Source organism: Mizuhopecten yessoensis, unplaced genomic scaffold (genome assembly GCF_002113885.1).
Source record: "Mizuhopecten yessoensis strain PY_sf001 unplaced genomic scaffold, ASM211388v2 scaffold7087, whole genome shotgun sequence".
Lineage (NCBI taxonomy): Eukaryota > Metazoa > Mollusca > Bivalvia > Pectinida > Pectinidae > Mizuhopecten > Mizuhopecten yessoensis.
Window position 1 is genome coordinate 1,347,612 of NW_018406874.1, and position 20,424 is coordinate 1,368,035.

The 20,424-nt window shown below is 36.6% G+C and overlaps 2 protein-coding genes across 5 annotated transcripts in view; one reads left to right on the forward strand and one right to left on the reverse strand.

Annotated features, from left to right (window-relative positions):
• LOC110453087 (microtubule-associated protein 1B-like) overlaps window positions 1–10,291 on the reverse strand; it is a 58,562-nt gene extending 48,271 nt beyond the window's left edge. For all 3 annotated transcript variants that reach the window (XR_002463252.1, XM_021501923.1, XM_021501922.1), the window contains exon 1: window positions 10,108–10,291. Coding sequence is in view for 2 of the 3 variants with exons in the window: in XM_021501923.1 (XP_021357598.1) it covers window positions 10,108–10,240 (133 nt within the window). In the remaining variant the exon portion in view is untranslated. The remainder of the gene's footprint in view (window positions 1–10,107) is intronic.
• A 2,107-nt stretch (window positions 10,292–12,398) lies between these two features.
• LOC110453088 (uncharacterized protein C1orf189 homolog) lies at window positions 12,399–17,134 on the forward strand. Of its 2 annotated transcripts, none has more exons than XM_021501924.1 (6): window positions 12,399–12,580; window positions 12,865–12,905; window positions 13,432–13,561; window positions 15,381–15,665; window positions 15,712–15,899; window positions 15,946–17,134. In XM_021501924.1, exons 1-4 carry the CDS (start codon window positions 12,488–12,490, stop codon window positions 15,480–15,482), a joined length of 366 nt encoding a protein of 121 aa, XP_021357599.1. In that variant the 5' UTR covers window positions 12,399–12,487; the 3' UTR covers window positions 15,483–15,665; window positions 15,712–15,899; window positions 15,946–17,134. The 2 variants fall into 2 exon arrangements, with proteins under 2 accessions (XP_021357599.1, XP_021357600.1); XM_021501925.1 differs by having other exon boundaries at window positions 16,087–16,105.
• Window positions 17,135–20,424: the final 3,290 nt, after the last annotated feature.

Genomic DNA, 20,424 nt, shown 5'->3' on the forward strand with positions numbered 1-20,424 from the left:
ACGTGCATCCCTGTGTGTAATGCAAAAGTGTGTGTAGGGCCCGACCAATTTCATTGTTCAAGATCCATTGCTGTATCCATGCAATAGGTACTTATTATACAAATTACTAATAGGGCACATTGTATCTAACTGTTACTTATTATATAAATTACTAATAGGGTACATTGTATCTCACTGTTACTTATTATATAAATTACTTATAGGGTACATTGTATCTAACTTACTTATTAAACAAATTACTAATAGGGCACATTGTATCTAACTGTTACTTATTATACAAATTAGTGATAGGGCACATTATATCTAACTGTTACTTATTATACAAATTACTAATAGGGCACATTGTATCTAACTGTTACTTATTATACAAATTACTAAAAGGGCGCATTGTATCTAACTGTTACTTAGTGTAGAATGTACAAATTACTTATAGGGCACATTGTATCTAACTGTTACTTAGTGTAGAATATACAAATTACTAAAAGGCACATTGTATCTGTTACTTAGTGTAGAATGTACTACAGATACATTGTATCTAACTGTTACTTAGTGTAGAATGTACTACAGATACATTATATCTAACTGTTACTTCGTGTAGAATGTACTACAGATACATTGTATCTAACTGTTACTTAGTGTCGAATGCACTACAGATACATTGTATCTAACTGTTACTTAGTGTCGAATGCACTACAGATACATTGTATCTAACTGTTACTTAGTGTAGAATGTACTACAGATACATTGTATCTAACTGTTACTTAGTGTAGAATGCACTACAGATACATTGTATCTAACTGTTACTTAGTGTAGAATGTGCTAAAGATTGTACAAATGTACTAAACATTGTATCCGACAGGTACTAAAAGGCACATTGTATCTAACTGTTACTTAGTGTACAATGTGCTACAGATACATTGTATCTGACAGGTACATATATAGTATACAAGTTAGTAATATGTTTTAACTGGTACTTAGTGTAGAAAGATGCATTGCATCCAATAAGGTATATAGGGGTATGTGGTATCCAGTATGTACTAATTAGTAAGGGTACTTAGGAACAAAATACTACATTGCTTATATCAGATATCAAGTATACTTCATTTTAAAATATCCTACAAATAAAACTGAATGAATATAGGATAGACTTCCTGCCGACTCTTACAGGGCCCCACATGGTCTATGTGAAGTTTTAAAGGATAATACACAAAATTGTTGATATTTGCATACATTTTACAATAGAATTACCAAATCTATCAGGCAGTAAACATTCTACCCAATAATTGTGTTTATGTTATGTTTTATGTATATACATGCCAAAATGGAAATTGTTTCATTTGGAGGTTGCAACACTGTATCATTCTTCAAATGTGTTTTTTCGCTGACCTATTTTCCCCTTATATGTCAGATAGTTTTAAAGAGCTTAACCTCTTCCGTTTCCTATGTGAAACACATGTAATAACTTGAATAGTTTCCAATTTAACTTACACTGTGCAGGAAGTCAAACTAAATGTTGGCCAGTTTTACAATAATTACAGTGTTCAGGCCGAGCATCAAATTACACAGCAAACATTCATCTTCACTTCAAACTTACTGAGGAGGAGGTTACCAAACCACAAATCTTTTAGAATATTATTGTTTAGAGATCCCAGACAGATAACCTCTGTACCTACCAGCCCTGTACACCACTGAAACATAGATAGGAGTGTGAAAGGCTTAGGAACAATCTCCCTCACACCTTCCCTTCCTGAACTATTCAACCCTGGATAAAATCTTCAAAACCATGTCTGATAATATAAACCAATGGAAATTTTAAATGGATAAATAGAAAGAGATTTTTTTTTTTCGGTATTTCTATTTTCCTTTGCTTTTGATAACAATGATTTTAAACTGAACTATATCGACACAGAATCTCCCCAATTTGACAGCCTATGACCAACCATGCATGTATATCTATATAGCATACCAATGATAATAAGTACCCCAGCAGTACTGTGGTATTTGGTTTACTGGTACTGGTAATGTATGTTATTCCAGTGAGTTCGTGTCAATAATTTCAGTATTGGCTTTGGGCAAAAGCACTGGTCCCAGAAATATTGACCAGACATTTTAGTGATGTGGTGTTTGAGGAATAGTAGACTGTCCAACAGATAATCAATACTATATTTACTTAGGTGAGTAGACAGCTGGTAACAACATTGACTTATGGCTTGGCCTCAGGAAGTCACCTCACAGACAAATGGTGTGGCCTCAGTAGGTCACTTCACTGACCAATGGTGTGGCCTCAGTAGGTCACTTCACTGACCAATGGTGTGGCTTCAGGAAGTCATCTCATAGACAAATGGTGTGGCCTCATGAGGTCACCTCACTGACCAATGGTGTGGCCTCAGGAAGTCACCTCACTGACCAATGGTGTGGCCACAGGAAGTCACCTGACAGAAAAATGGTGTGGCCTCAGGAAGTCACCTCACTGACCAATGGTGTGGCAACAGGAAGTCACCTCACTGACCAATGATGTGGCCTCAGGAATTCACCTCACTGACCAATGGTGTGGCCATAGGAAGTCACCTCACTGACCAATGGTGTGACCACAGGAATTCACCTCACTGATCAATGGTGTGACCACAGGAATTCACCTCACTGGTCAATGGTGTGGCATCAGGAAATCACCTCACTGGTCAATGGTGGTAGGCCACAGGAAGTCACCTCACTGACCAATGGTGTGACCACAGGAAGCCACCTCACTGGCCAATGGTGTAACCATAGGAAGTCACCTCACTGACCAATGGTGTGGCCATAGGAAGTCACCTCACTGGTCAATGGTGTGACCACAGGAATTCACCTCACTGACCAATGGTGTGACCAGAGGAAGTCACCACACTGACCAATGGTGTGACCACAGGAATTCACCTCACTGGTCAATGGTGTGGCATCAGGAAATCACCTCACTGGTCAATGGTGTGACCACAGGAAGTCACCTCACTGATTTATGATCGGACCTCAGAAAGTCACCTCTCAGCTAAAACCGATTTTCACAATATATTTGATTAATGTATGAGCCATTTCCCATCCAAACATAATTAGCACAATTTTCAGAATTTTTGTGAACATTAAGAGTTTAGAATCCATTCATAAAAGAACTTTTACAGGTTTGTTAATACAGATGTGAGATATGGCACAATAATGTAGCATACATCCTGAATTTTGTGAAAGTTCCAATCAGTCTCAGTAATAGGCTTTATAAAACATACATAAACCTGCACCATATTCCTATCCTCATTTACATCTACGTAAACCTGCACCATATTCCTATCCTCATTTACATCTACATAAACCTACACCCTACTCCTATCCTCATTTACATTACGTCCCCAACAATCTACTTTGTAGGCAATAACAGTCTGAAGTTTAATTGAATTCACAAAATATGGAGGAAAGTTTATAACTATGCTGAATCATAAGCGAAATATATGACAAAGTGGAATATGACAGAAATTAGAGTCTTTCCCCAAACCTGAACCGCAATTCTGTCTGAACGGTTTGACACAATACGTGTGATTACTAATTACCTTGAAAGCAAGATCTGCTAACTGCAAAAGATTTTAATATTGATAGGACCGGTATTGGAGATAAAATCAATGATTTGTCTAGACTAACCAGCAAAACGGCAGATCCAGCTTGCCTTATTTGGAAATTGATATGTACCAGAGGAAGTGGAATTTCACTGCATACAGGAACACCTCTGTGGTGTATGATGTAATTGTGATCAACCATCGCTTGACTGACAAGTATAATGTCAAATGTTCAACTAATACACCTTTCCATTGGGGTCTATCAGAATTGTTGATGAAAAGTTTAATTCTATATGACCTATTACATTTAATTTAAATGATTTGTCTGCTTCAGCAGGAAAACACATCTCAACTTCTGGGGGCTAAAATATCAGAAATAATAACGAAGTGAGCAGGGACATTTATATTTATATACCCCCCCCCCCCCAAATGGTCAAATGTGACCTTTAAATTTGACACTTAACATTGACCAATATCTGATAAGGTGACCGTGTAGAAAGTGATGTTTAGATACTTTGGTGTAAATAAAAACAATCTTTTTAGGGGTTTGTCAGATGTCGCATAAAACAAGTTTGTACTAATGATGTGTATATATGTTTTTTTTAAACTAAAATGTGTTTATCAAACCAGACTATAACAGTTGATTTCAATTTGAAAAAAATCTCTTCATTTAATATGTTTATATAATTTATAGTTTCACCCTCTCTCCATATTCAAATGTAATCTAATACTGTAAAATTGGTATTTTATGAAAGTGATATATGGTTGTTTGAAGTAAATTGAGAGACAAATTACCCTATTTACCAAGATAAATGATTTTGATTTTGTAGTTCATGCCTCAAATATGACTGACATGGTGATGGACTTTGAAGATATAGCCAGTATAGCATGTTTGTGTACAGATACGATCAGGCAGTTCGTGTCAAGCCGGCCACCAACGGTGTTATATCTATAACCAACCATCTTCCAACAGTGTTCCAGCTAACTCATTACTGTTGTATTCACCACATGGTAATTCATTTTGGCAATAAAAATCGCATGGTCAGCATAAAAATATAGGGAGTTTTGGGTTGGCAGAAACATATCAATATTAATATTTTGTCCAATAAGCCACTCATCCAATAGCTGTGCCCCATGCCCCATTGCTATATTTTTTTTCTATAAAAATGCATGTTTATTGTCTCTAAACCTCACCACTATCATCCCCTACCTTTTTGCTCTATATAAAAACTTTGTGGGGATTGAGTGCACACTCTTTACAGGAATTGATGACAAATTTGTGACTCTTATGATGGAATATAGTTACTTACCATATACAGATTTTGAGAAAGAAAGAAAAAGAATGCATGAAGTCAAACCCATCCCCCCTCAAAGTAATCAAGTTAAGTGCCAGAGGGCTCTCAATACAGTAAATACATGACTCTTTACATGTGCCAAGTTGCCTATACACTGGAAGCCGGATTCAAAGGTGAATCCGCCAAATTTACCAACAGAAAACCCCCCCACAAAGACACTGCTTGTTGTACCTATTTGTCCCTCCACAGAGGCCCTGCCCTGGACCCGAAATCCACTCCGAACAAGGGCTAACTACCTCCCTGCTTTACTAGTGTTTGGTATTCTATGAAACTCCCTTTCCCAAACACGTTTACTCCACTGGCAGTCACTAGGCATGTTCTGTACCTGGGATATGGTTTTTTTCCAACCTGATCCCTATCTGTGAAGCTCTCAGACAGCTGTATGTAGCAGAATATGACATATTGTTTGTGTTGTTGTCTATGGTCAAGTGGGGTCAGAACAGATAGATCTTTGCCAAACTAAACAATACTGGCCATTTCAGCATAGCAGCTGGCTGTGGTGGGATGGGGCCATATCAGACTGCGTAGATGCATATCTGGAGGGACATAACCAATTTTCCCACCAAACACATGTCAGTCTAACTCAAAACATTGTCATAGATTTATAGTAAATATAGTATTCATTAAATGATTTGTTTTTATCAGTAAAACCTGCCAAGTTGACTCCCTTTGGTAGGAAGGATGGGGAAGGGGGAATTATCAATGTGTTGAAATTTGAAAACAACAAAAAACAAGCTGGTCTAGATTATCTCCTTTCTGTCAGTCCCACCGATTAATGTTAGAAGGAATATTCATCTCGTCCTAATTCAAATTAACTGGCTTTCTGCTGCAAACGATTTAGAGTTATCAACCCAGAGGCTGTGAAGCAGCTCATCCAAATAAAACTTGTACATTGGGAGAAATGTTGAAAGAGAAGATCTCCTAATACAGTTAATTACTTCCATGTCCACATAACACCATGTAAAACCTCAATCATGAATTCCATGTCCACATAACACAATGTAAAACCTCAATCATGCATTCCATGTCCACATAACACCATGTAAAACCTCAGTCATGAATTCCATGTCCACATAACGCCATGTAAAACCTCAATCATGAATTCCATGGCCACATAACACCATGTAAAACCTCAAACATGAATTCCATTACCGCACAATTATTTTCGCAACCATCCATACAAAATATTTTGCCTATATTGGGTATGCTGAATGAAAATAAATTCATGTCTTGTTAGAAAATGGAATTCATGATTGAGGTTTTACATGGTGTTATGTGGACATGGAATTCATGATTGAGGTTTTATGTGGACATGGAATTCATGTCCACATAACACCATGTAAAACCTCAATCATGAATTCCATGTCCACATAACACCATGTAAAACCGCAATCATGAATTCCATGTCCACATAACACCATGTAAAACCTCAATCATGAATTCCATTACCGCACAATTATTTTCGCAACCATCCATACAAAATATTTTGCCTATATTGGGTATGCTGAATGAAAATAAATTCATGTCTTGTTAGAAAAGTTAAGTATGCACAAGACATCAGTAATCTTCTATTTCATATGATGCATCAAATTGTTTCCAACTAATGTAACTGAAACCTAACCAAGTACAATATGCAAATTTCTTACCATTCATCATCAGTAACATGATTCTATACACGATTAACATCCCGATTCTCGAACCCTTCTATAACTGCATTTTATTTAAAAATCATATCTACTCTAATTAAAATATCAAAAAGAGAAATGTCATTCAAGGTAACTTGATCCAGATTTAAGAGCCATACATTCTATAACTTATGTAAGGTCTATCAAGGTTATATTGTAATACCAGTGATAACATCAGCCTAAACTAAGGGCCAGTTTTAAATAAACAAGAGACTGTACATGTTTTAAATGTTCGCTATCTTCTACATCAGTAGATAACACAAAAGTGCAGTATAACAGTTATATATAATGAATCATTCAGTTACACACACTCGCAGTTACACACGTGCGGGATAACAGCTTTTCCTTTCCTCCATGCATAATGCAGTGCATGAATGAATCAAATTACCACATCACTGCAGCGGCATGGTGTATAATACAGACTGGCTTAAAATTAAATTGAATCTTACAAAAATCATCACCAGTAAAACTGCTTTGGTTTCATCGAACTCACATTTTAAACTACTCCAATATAGTATATCATTATTAAAACATTTAATATAGCAAGTGTGCAACATACTGATAAACACTTTCATACTACAACAGAGAGGCAATGTGAATAATCCTTTAGTGACATTTACAGTGGCTGATCCAGGAGTTTCCAAACTTTAAGAAATTAAAGGTTTAAAGTGCCAATGCAACTGCATCATCTTTCAAGTTTGATGGAGCTCCACCCTCTCAAAAGCTTTCATGAAAATAAGTACATTTTTAGTTGAGGAAGGAAGCCTTCAAATCGTCAGAGAAGAAATCTGCACCAAAGATCAGGTCCTAACTAAGCCATGTTTTACCCTGTGCCCTTGTAAATGATACCAGACCCAGTGAGAGTTAAATTATATCTTCCTTATTACAGCTGATTACCAACTGTCAAAACAATTTGGAGGGTTAGCCCTGTCAGAGATGTCTGAGGGAGGCCCCGTAACCAATCCCCTTGGAGACGCATGTGCATTTCAAGTGCGTTCCTCTCTGGTATATAACGGTGTACACAACTGAGTCACACTCAATGAGTTAGCACTGATGAGCACATAAAGGGAGTTTGTTATCTTTTACATTAGCATTGATAGCAGAGAGAGTTTGTCTCAATACAATCATCAGTGTTTCCCTATCAGCATTGCAAGTCATCCAGGAGCTCAGAAATCCCACACACTTTATGGAATTTCACAGTGTATCTGATTATAAAGATATACCAGTTTAATCAGTGTTGTACGAGATATCTTAACTGTATTCAAGAGATAACAGATAAACAGCTTATACTCATCTTGGCTGTCTGCAGTGACGCAACAGCTATTTATAGTTCATCATGTCATCGCTTCTTTAGGTTAAAATTTGTTTCTGTAATATCTATATTTAATCTTATATCATGTTATACAAATGCAAACTAATGTTTTGACTTTGCATTGATTTGAATTAGATGCTCTCTAGCACTTGCAAGACTTTTTTATCAACAGTAATGCTACCCTTTCCTACACAAAATGTATATTAGTCTCTATTAGTACCAACACTGGTAATTTTATACCGATTTTAGGCAAGCACTTTAAAAGTCTGAAACATTTACCGTATAACCTCTGTCAAAATATCAACTGAAACATTTACCATACAAGCTGTCAAAATATCATGTCAAATAAAGTGGCTAACTACCTTAATTTTTGAGTGTGGATAGTATAAACGCAAGAATAATTTTGTTTTGCATTATTGCTACATCTGTATATAAACAACCTACAGCTTTTATTCAATTACAAATTCACATTACAAATAATGGTAGGTTTGACATTGATTTACTTTTATAGGTGAATTAATTTAAGAAGCAGTTATCACATAAAAATAAACAATAAATTTGTGGACAGATATGATCATTAGGCAATCTCAGTAATATAATAATAAGTGTGGGGTAATGCCAATATCTGGGCAGTCACTCGTGTAGTAATGCTGTGACGGATGACCGGAGTACCATGAGTCAGCATCAATCAGCTCCTTACTTCCTATATATCAATTATTCAATAGGATTCTACATCACATGAATTCTCTTCAAGCTACAGTACAGGATTGTTCGCTTTTGTGATAAAAGGGCCAGAGAATGAAATGCTGGAGGACAAACTATTTCATTACTGAAAGGTTTTTGTTGCTCTCTCCTCTCCTGTCCAATCATGCCCATCCCCCCTCCCCCAAAGTAAATTTAGCGAATCAAAAAAACAAAAACCTGACTGGATCAAGACCTAGGGCTTTCACAAGACTTTCCACATTTAAGAAACTCCTAAATTTCAGGACACAACTTACAATGCTTTTAAAATGATAAATTCCTTGTTTATGAAATTGTGTTTTTCAATCTTTCCCAATTATGATTATAATTGTGTTATCAGATGTGACATAAAGAAAATGGTTTTCCAATTACCTTTTGAACATTTTGCATTATTTTTTAGGATTAGTTGGACACTCTGACCTGATAATCATTGATATCAGGTAGTATCACTACATGTACATCAAGCACAGGAAAAATCGCTTAAAGAAATGATAAGTCTATAGTTCAAGGTCAGCTGAAAATTTGTGCTCCATGTTACAGGAAAAAATATCAAAAAGGTGTTATTTAGTGCAAGCAAGGACTATCAGTTTAATTAAGATCCCCTAACTTCATCCAAATTACCAAGCTTTCTCTCACAGACAATTTTCATTAGGTTGCAGCTTCAGTGTAGGCTCAGCCTCCCTGCTGGGTGACTGTGATAACAGGGAGATACAGACAGATACCAGTGAGTACACAGTTATCACAGTGTTAGGGGCTCTATGGGTCACTAATTACCTCCTATTGAAACCCCACTTACCAGCCATCCCACAACAATGTATCAAATTGCAATACATTCTACATGTACACCTCCACTGATAATATATCTGCTGATATACATTTTAAAACAATGTTGTGCATTAATAGTCAAATGAAAAAAATCAGACATGAGCTTTTCTTTGTAAACTAACAATACCTTATTTACAATATGGTCAATACACATATTATGCATCAAAACATGTAATTTGTTTATCAACACAAAATATTTGACCTAAAAGTGTGTTTAATATTTTCAATGGTCCAGGATATGTTTTGGCATCGTGTCACCAAATCGCAGACAGCTAAAGCTCGCCACACAGACGGTCGGCATTAGCATAATGTATTCTGCACTTGTAGCCACCGATGACTCATAAATTGTGTTATCATTCGATTTGTTAGACAAAACTACGGATCTTTGAATTTAAAAATCAACAGGGAATATGGCCATTTTCTAAGCTAGAACACATCCGTTATACTTATAATGTACACATGTGTGGAAATAGGTCAATTTCACTGCCGGTCTGACGAGACCTAGGAACGCTTACTTCACCGGTCCATCCGAAAGTAGAAATAAACCGTCAGTAACACACAATGCTCATTCGTATCGCTCATTTCAAAGCGGTGTGGAAAACTAACCGGCCACTTACCTTTCGTAATTTCTCCTAAAATGACATTTTGGTGATCATCTGTAACTGGTTCCCCAATAACAAGTAAAAGTGCTGCCCCTACGGGGCTGTCAGAGTCCCAGTTTGTCTGTGGGCTAACTCCGTCGGTCTCCATCTTTTTAGAAAGAACCAGTCGCAGCTGCACGAAGGAAGTTTCGTGAGTGGGCTTTCGGAAGCCACTCGGAAGCACTTGCTGTTTTCCTACGGTAATATCCGAATCGCTGAATATTCCGAATCACTATCGATTTCAACCGTTTTTCAGGTGTGGCCTTTGGATGACAAATGCTGATCAATAAAAATAATTTTCTTTTCATAGAAAAACATTATGCATCATCGCCAGTGCTCAGTATTTAACGATGGAAAAGGACAAAAAGGATTTAGCTGACGTATGGCATAGTTGAAAGATGAGTGTACTAAAAAGTAGCAATAATGCCAAAAATATAGATTCTTGAAATTAATGCTAAAACTTGCAAAAGCTGGCGCGACACTCATTAACTGTGGGAAACTAACATGTGTTACTGTGCGATTTTAATGTTGCATTTTCACCAGATAGTTATGTAAAATATGCACTGGTGGCGCATATGTTTCTATACGTTACAGACAAGCAACTTTTAAGAAACAAATTAGTCCAGCTTACCATTTACAATTTTTCAATTCAATTCAATATTGTATGGCTCAGTTTAAGTTACATAGTAACTTGAATGCAAATAACATGACAACAAAGATAAAAAGGAACTTAAAATTTTGAACGACAAGGAATTTATAAACGAATCGCACTATATCTACGACCTTGATTTAACATGAAGACTATTTTATACCCGCTACAACACAATGTTCTAGTTGATTACGGTTATATACCGCTGTTATCTTTGTGTCCTTTTTATTATTATTAGGTGACTCATTTTAGGTACTCAGGGTGCCTGAAATCACGGAAATAAATGCTAGTTGTGTTATTATTTGCTGTCCTACTCTGTAAAAAATTCGGTTCCAAACTGATAAGAAACACTGCTCCCTTTTTGTAATAGAAACCAAATAGAAAAAAAAGCATATACAAATGAATTAGTAAAACCACGGACTTAGCCCTCTAATTCGAGACGTATACGTCTCTACTCTAATCTAAGTCCGTGCTAAAACAGTGCGTTGTGTCCATCCATTTACACATATGACGGGTATTTTCAATAGGAGAGTTAAAAATTCGGTTAAGGGGTTCAAGGCTCACTGCATATGATTAGATAATTCTATCTAGGGTAACACTTAACGTAGCCAGTACAATAAATAACCCAGAGACATAGGCCTATACAGCCATATGTAGTAGTAAGGCATAGTCTGGTATGACTGGTATCGTGGAAGTTTCAATCAAAGAAGCATAAAAAGTAATATATTTCAAGCTCATTTTTCTTTTTGTTACCCCCCAACTTTTTACTTATGCAGTAAGACAGTTTTAATTAATATGATTTTGGGTGTTATTTATTACAATTTGAGGTTTTGTGTTGCGGGTCAAAAAATCCAAACAAATGTTGCTCATTTTGCAGTTTTCCGGGTATATGTACTGAGGCCTATAGGCATATATACATGTATGTATGTATAACTCAGCATTGCAAAACATGACTTTTATTAGGACTAACTGTTATAGTTAATTCCCTTGTAAAACGTCTTTTTTTTGCGACAACAAAGTGAAAACACTGAAACTACGGCACCAAAATTTTGTAGAAATCGATACCTACACGGAAAATATGGCAAATATTATTGAATGAAATTTAAGATAAATCTCTTTCGGAATGGTAAATTATCAATAAAAATGCAGGAAAAATCAGAAGGTATTGTGTGAAATGAGGGGGAAATTGCGCGCCACAGGATGGTGATATATCCCGAATAAGCCCCAAATCAATAATCGGAATGATAATGATATCTGACAAACTGCATGTTCTCAAATCTAGCCTTCAAATGTACATCGCGAAATTGAAATTATAGTCTCTGTACCAATTGAACATGTTAAGAAAGGTAGAGTTGTCTTTCTTTAGCTGAGGTATTTGAGGTCAAAATGAAGTAAGGTCAATTACAAAAAGGGCCTGCAGTCGCCATATTGTTTATCTACGATACTGCTTCAGGTCGATGTATTCTTACACAAATGTAAATGGAAAATGTTATAAGTGCGTTAGAAACTATATGCATTAAACAAACTCATATGCACTCTATTTAGGATAACCAAAATAACATTAAATCAAAATGATAAATGTAATTATGATACTTTAATATGGTCTATATTTTTAAGCGTAAGGATACTGGAGCGTACTTCGTCTAATAGCAACCAGTTGCAGAGCCAGTGTGTTTTGATTCTGGTGGTCAACGTTTATCCGTCAAAATGAGTCTTGCAACGACTCTTCGGTTCGAATTGAACACAGGTGGAAAATCAAGTTTAAAACAAGCATTTGAGAAACAAAAAGAACGCATTCAGGTTTGTAACGTTGATAATTTCTTTGGAAAGAAAAAAACATGCAGTGATGCACTGATTTCATTTCATGATTTTCATCTTCGACCACCAAAATTAGACCGTAGGCTTAACTTGCCCGTAATGTTATTGGAAACAATATGAATGCTATCAGAGGATTTCTGCAGGAAACACATTATGTGGAACATCAAAATACTCGAAAATTAAGCTACCTACTACACATGTAAACATTTATATATATTGAACGTTACTAGTGCTGTCGGTTTTAGCATGCCTTTTGTACTTTTCAGAAAGATGAAATGATGGCAGATAGAGAAAACGTTGTGAGATTGTAAGTTTTCACTTTTGTATGTTTGATTTTCTTCGATCATGACAATAATAATGTCATCATTCACTTTACTTAATTAGCCTAATCTTTACCTGTATTAACGAATTTTGTACAGGGATTGTCTCCCTTCGCTCCCATTCCAAATTATATCATAAGGTAATGATATGTTTGTGGATGATTTTAACATTGCATTCCTATTTAATCTGCTTATATAAAGAATAGAGAGAAGAAGGCATATACATGTATGTTGTCATGTAAGTATCTGTGACAGTGTTGTGTTGGAGATTCCCAAGGGGCCGTATGTGCTATACACCAGAAAAATACAGAGTTTTACAAGAGGTTGCCATAGTCAGCCATGATACTGTTGCCATACTGTTTTGAATGCAGCAGCATGCATCCATACAAGGTATTCATACTCCAAGGAACTTTAATTGCTTGTAGATAAATATAAATACTAAAATTTGATAGAAATCATGTGACGAATTGTTTTCACATACAAGACTATACAGTTTTTTTTACATTTCCATAGAGAACTAAAAACAAATCAAAGAGCAGAGTGGAACGAGAACCTAGAACAGTCCAGCTGGAAAAAGCGAATTCGTGAGGATGACAAGAGGATCAACGAAGAACTAAGTCAGGCACATAAAGCCAGCATTGCTGTAAGTAACGTCAGAGGTAAAAGAAGGTCAAACATGATGGGTCAGAAATGAAAGGTCATCAAGGGGTTACAGGTCAGAAGGTAACAGAAGCTATGATATCAGGGAGTTAAAAGGATGACTGGTTCAGGAGGAGACAAAGGGTTAGAGATAAGTGATACGTGACCAGGATACAGCAGGATGATGAGGTGTCAAATAGTAACATGGATGGAGGTGTCGTCAGAGGGTGGTGACAAGGACCAGAGGGTGTCAATGAAACAGGCGTTTTAAGGGTTACAGGGAGTCAGGTTGATTGACTGGAACTGAAAGATGACAGGATCCCAGATGGTGATAGGTCAAAAGTGTGACAAGATGTCTCATTATGATACAGGTTCAACAGTGACAGGAGGTTAGGGTGACAGGGGATCTGAGGTGACGACAGAGATCAGACAGTGATAGGTCAAGAGTGTGACAAGATGTTTCAGTATGATACAGAGTCAACAAAGTGACAAGGGTTAGAGTGACAGGGGATCTGAGGTGACAGAGGTCAGACAGTGACAGGTCAAAAGTGTGACAAGATGTCTCAGTATGATACAGAGTCAACAAAGTGACAAGGGTTAGAGTGACAGGGGATCTGAGGTGACAGAGGTTGGATGGTGATAGGTCAAGAGTGTTACAAGATGTCTCAAAATGATAAAGATTCAACAAAATGATAGGGGTTAGTGTGATAGGGGATCTGAGTCGACAGAGGTCAGTTGGTGACAGGTCAAGAGTGTGAAAAGATGTCTCAGTATGATACAGGTTCAACAGTGACAGGATATTCAAACAACTTCTTCTAAATAACCGAAAAGCCCAGGGTACTGATATAGGGCCTGTAGCATGCTGGGATGAAGGGCTACCAAGTTTGTGCAAATGAATGACCTTGACCCACTTTCAAGGTGACAGGGGTCAAATGTCTTCACATCTTTAAACAACTTCTTCTCAATAACCAAAAGGCCCAGGGTACTGATATTTGGCCTGTAGCATGCTGAGATGAAGGGCTACCAAGTTTGTTCAACTCAATGACCTTGACCCACTTTCAAGGTCACAGGGGTCAAATGTGTTAAAATCTTTGAACAACTTCTTCTCAATAACCAAAAGGCCAAGGTTACTGATATTGGGCCTGTAGCATGCTGGAACGAAGGACTGCCAAGTTTGTCCAAATGAATTACCTTGACCCACTTTCAAGGTCACAGGGGTCAAATGTGTTAAAATCTTTAAACAACTTCTTCTCAATAACCAAAAGGCCCAGGGTACTGATTTTGGGCCGGTAGCATGCTGGGATGAAGTGCTACCAAGTGAATGACTTTCGCCCATATTCAAGGTCACAGTTGTCAATATATGTTTAAATCTTTAAATGATCTGTTCTGTATAACTAAAAGGTCCAGAGTAATGATATTTTTCCAGAAGCATGCTGGGTTGAAAGACTATAAACTCTGTTCAACCTAATGTCCTTGTTCGACATTCAAGGTCACAGGCGTCATATGTTTAAATCTTTTAATAGGTTCTTATGAATCAAATACTGATATTCTGCCTGTAGCTGTGTTTTAGTCCACTTTTGATACATCAACCACTGTTAGTCCCCCAGGTGAGCGACGCAGGCCCATTGGGCCCCTCTTGTTAGTTAAAGCTTAAGTTTGGGGATATCTTTTTCATTAATGTATGGAATGGTTGTAAAATAAAATCTCAGATTAATTCAACCTATCAGTATTGTTACTTAGATGACATTCTTAAGGTATATACTCATCTAACAGTAACAAAAAATTAGGGGAAAAAACCTGATAAATATTTTTGGTTTTCACAGGTGAGAAGAGTGGCTCTGCAGCGACTGTTTGAACAGGAACATGATATATACGAGAAGGAACTTTACAAACTGGGCAAGACATTCTTTACACAAAGAGTGTAGCTCTCTCAGGCCACAAACTTTGTAACACGTAGGAGAAAATATATCTGTAATGAGGAATTCTACATCAACCACTGTTAGTCCCCAAATAGGGGTATCTAAATACCTGATACATCAACCACTGTTAGTCCCCAAATAGGGGGATCTAAATACCTTATACATCAACCACTGTTAGTCCCCAAATAGGTGTTACACATACCTTATACATCAACCACTCTTAGTCCCCAAATAGGGGTATCTAAATACCTTATACATCAACCACAGTTAGTCTCCAAATAGGGGTATCTAAATACCTTATACATCAACCACTATTAGTCCCCAAATAGGGGTATCTAAATACCTGGTACATCAACCACTGTTAATCCCCAAATAGGGGTATCTAAATACCTGATACATCAACCACTGTTAGTCCCCAAATAGGTGTTACACATACCTTATACATCAACCACTCTTAGTCCCCAAATAGGGGTATCTAAATACCTTATACATCAACCACAGTTAGTCTCCAAATAGGGGTATCTAAATACCTTATACATCAACCACAGTTAGTCTCCAAATAGGGGTATCTAAATACCTTATACATCAACCACTATTAGTCCCCAAATAGGGGTATCTAAATACCTGGTACATCAACCACTGTTAGTCCCCAAATAGGGGTATCTAAATACCTGGTACATCAACCACTGTTAATCCCCAAATAGGGGTATCTAAATACCTGATACATCAACCACTGTTAGTCCCCAAATAGGGGTATCTAAATACCTTCTACATCAACCACTGTTAGTCCCTAAATAGGGAAATCTAAATGCCTTATACATCGACCACTGTTAGTCCCTAAATAGGGAAATCTAAATGCCTTATACATCGACCACTGTTAGTCCCTAAATAGGGAAATCTAAATGCCTTATACATCGACCACTGTTAGTCCCTAAATAGGGAAATCTAAATGCCTTATACAATGACCACTGTTAGTCCCCAAATAGGTGTTACACATACCTTATACATCAACCACTCTTAGTCCCCAAATAGGGGTATCTAAATACCTTATACATCAACCACAGTTAGTCCCCAAATAGGGGTATCTAAATGCCTTATACATCAACCACTGTTAGTCCCCAAATAGGGGAATCTAAATACCTTATACATCAACCACTGTTAGTCCCCAAATAGGTGTTACACATACCTTAAATTCTATTGAATGAAATGTACTGTAAAAATTGCATGGAGTTAATGTGAGTGAAAAATTAGAGAGAAGTGGAGTAAGAGAGGAAGGAGAGAGAGAGGAAGACGCAAAGATTCATGTAAAAGAGAGTAACTTGTATGTCTTTACAAAGATCCCTGGTCACATACTTTTTACAATAATTTGCCTTTTAATGTGTAAACAATTGCCAACAATTCTCTGATTATAATATTTTGCGTTTTACAAACACCTAAAAATTATTGCACAAACACAGAAAACTCATTTGCCAAAGTTATTGTTGTATCCATTTATTGCCTTCTCTAAGATCATAAAATGTATAAATTACAGAATCAAAAGTGTGGTTTAATTACACACAGTTAACTGACTGCATCTGTTAAAGCACACACAACATTTACATGTAAACCTTCGATTGATTTGTGCTGTGGATGAATGTACCAAAAATAAATATTTCTTTACAGATTGTAGTTTATTTTATTTTGTTTGGGGGTGATCGATCCATTACATGGTGACAATATAACAGCCTTCAGTCAACATTTATCAAACTTGAAACACATCTGAAGTAAGATAAAGGGAGAGATTGTTTGAAGTGTGCCCTAGATAAAGTCCTTTAGAGAAAATTAGAAAACATATCTGTGTCAGAAACTCAATAATTTAAATCAACATGTCCTAGAGGCATACTTTACTAACGTCAGACCTGCCTTGTGCTGTAAAAGTGTCAAATTAAAGATAAAAAATAGTCAATAAAGGGGCTGTCAAGGAATGATGATGTAATCAACATTTGCCAAGGGGTCTTATGCTTTAAACTTAAAACAAGTGTACAGTGAGGACTTGATATATCCTACATGACAGTGAGGACTTGATATATCCTTCATGACAGTGAGGACTTTATATATCCTACATGACAGTGAGGACTTGATATATCCTTCATGACAGTGAGGACTTTATATATCCTACATGACAGTGACGACTTGATATATCCAACATTACAAGTATACAGTGATGACTTGATATATACTACATGACAGTGATGACTTGACATATCCTACATGACAGTGAGGCCTTGATATATCCTACATGACATGCATACAGTGATGACTTGATATATTCTACACGGCATATACAGTGACGACTTGTTCTCCTACATGACATGTATACAGCGATGACTTGATATATCCTACATGAAAAGTGTCAAATTAAAGATAAAAAATAGTCAATAAAGGGGCTGTCAAGGAATGATGATGTAATCAACATTTGCCAAGGGGTCTTATGCTTTAAACTTAAAACAAGTGTACAGTGAGGACTTGATATATCCTTCATGACAGTGAGGACTTTATATATCCTACATGACCGTGAGGACTTGATATATCCTACAAGACAGTGAGGACTTGATATATCCTAAATGACATGTATACAGTGATGATTTGATATATCCTACATGGCACGTATACAGTGATGATTTGATATATCCTACATTACAAGGATACAGTGATGACTTGATATATGCTACATGACAGTGATGACTTGATATATCTTACATGACACGTATACAGTGACGACTTGATATATTCTACTTGACACGTATACAGTGACGACTTGTTATCCTACAGGACATGTGTACAGTGATGACTTGATATATACTACATGACAGTGATGACTTGGTTTATCCTACATGACAGTGATGACTTAATATATCCTTCATGACATGTATACAGTGATGATTTGATATATCCTACATGGCACGTATACAGTGATGATTTGATATATCCTACATGACACGTATACAGTGATGACTTGATATGTCCTACATGACAGTGATGACTTAATATATCCTACATGACAGTGAGGTCTTGATATATCCTACATGACAGAGATGACTTGGTTTATCCTACATGACAGTGAGGACTTTATATATCCTACATGACCGTGAGGACTTGATATATCCTACATGATACGTATACAGTGATAACTTGATATATCCTACAGGACATGTATACAGTGACGACTTGATTTATCCTATATGTCATGTTTACTTTTAACTGTCATCTGTGTGTACTTATGCCTATGGGGTAATATATAGTCGCACCAGAAGAAACCCACACATATATATATCCTACATGCCATGTATATAGTGACGACTTGGTATATCCTACATTACAAGTATACGGTGATGACTTGATATATCCTACCTGACAGTGATGACTTGATATATCCCACAGGACATGTATACAGTGTCTACTTGATATATCCTACATTACATGTATACAGTGACGACTTGATTTATCCTATATGTCATGTTTACTTTTAACTGTCATCTGTGTGTACTTATGCCTATGGGTTAATATATAGTATCCTACATGACATGTATACAGCGATGACTTGATATATCCTACATGAAAAGTGTCAAATTAAAGATAAAAAATAGTCAATAAAGGGGCTGTCAAGGAATGATGATGTAATCAACATCTGCCAAGCAGTCTTATGCTTTAACCTTAAAACAAGTGTACAGCGAGGACTTGATATATCCTACATGACGTGTATACAGTGATGACTTGATATGTCCTACATGACAGTGATGACTTAATATATTCTACATGACATGTATGCAGTGATGACTTAATATATCCTTCATGACATGTATACAGTGATGACTTAATATATCCTCCATGACATGTATGCAGTGATGACTTAATATATCTTACATGACATGTATACAGTGATTACTTGATATATCCTACATGACGTGTATACAGTGATGACTTGATATATGCTACATGACAGTGATGACTTGGTTTATCCTACATGACAGTGATGCCTTGATATATCCTACATGACATGTATGCAGTGATGACTTAATATATCCTACATTACATGTATACAGTGATGACTTAATATATCCTTCATGACATGTATACAGTGATGACCTGATATATCCTACATGACATGTACACAGTGATGACTTGATATATCGTAGATGACATGTATACAGTGATGATTTGATATATCCTACATGGCACGTATACAGTGATGATTTGATATATCCTACATGGCACGTATACAGTGATGATTTGATATATCCTACATGGCACGTATACAGTGATGATTTGATATATCCTACATTACAAGGATACAGTGATGACTTGATATATGCTACATGACAGTGATGACTTGGTTTATCCTACATGACAGTGAGGACTTTATATATCCTACATGACCGTGAGGACTTGATATATCCTACAAGACAGTGAGGACTTGATATATCCTGCATGACAGTGAGGACTTTATATATCCTACATGACAGTGAAGACTTGGTATATCCTACATGACAGTGTCGACTTGGTATATCCTACATGACAGTGTCGACTTGGTATATCCTACATGACAGTGTCGACTTGGTATATCCTACATGACAGTGTCGACTTGGTATATCCTACATGACAGTGTCGACTTGGTATATCCTACATGACAGTGTCGACTTGGTATATCCTACATGACAGTGTCGACTTGATCTATCCTACACAACAGTGACGACTTGATATATCCTACAAGACACGTATACAGTGATGACATGTATACAGTGATGACCTGATATATTCTACATGGCATATACAGTGACGACTTGATATATCCAACATTACAAGTATACAGTGATAACTTGATATATCCTACAGGACATGTATACAGTGACGACTTGATATATTCTACTTGACACGTATACAGTGACGACTTGTTATCCTACAGGACATG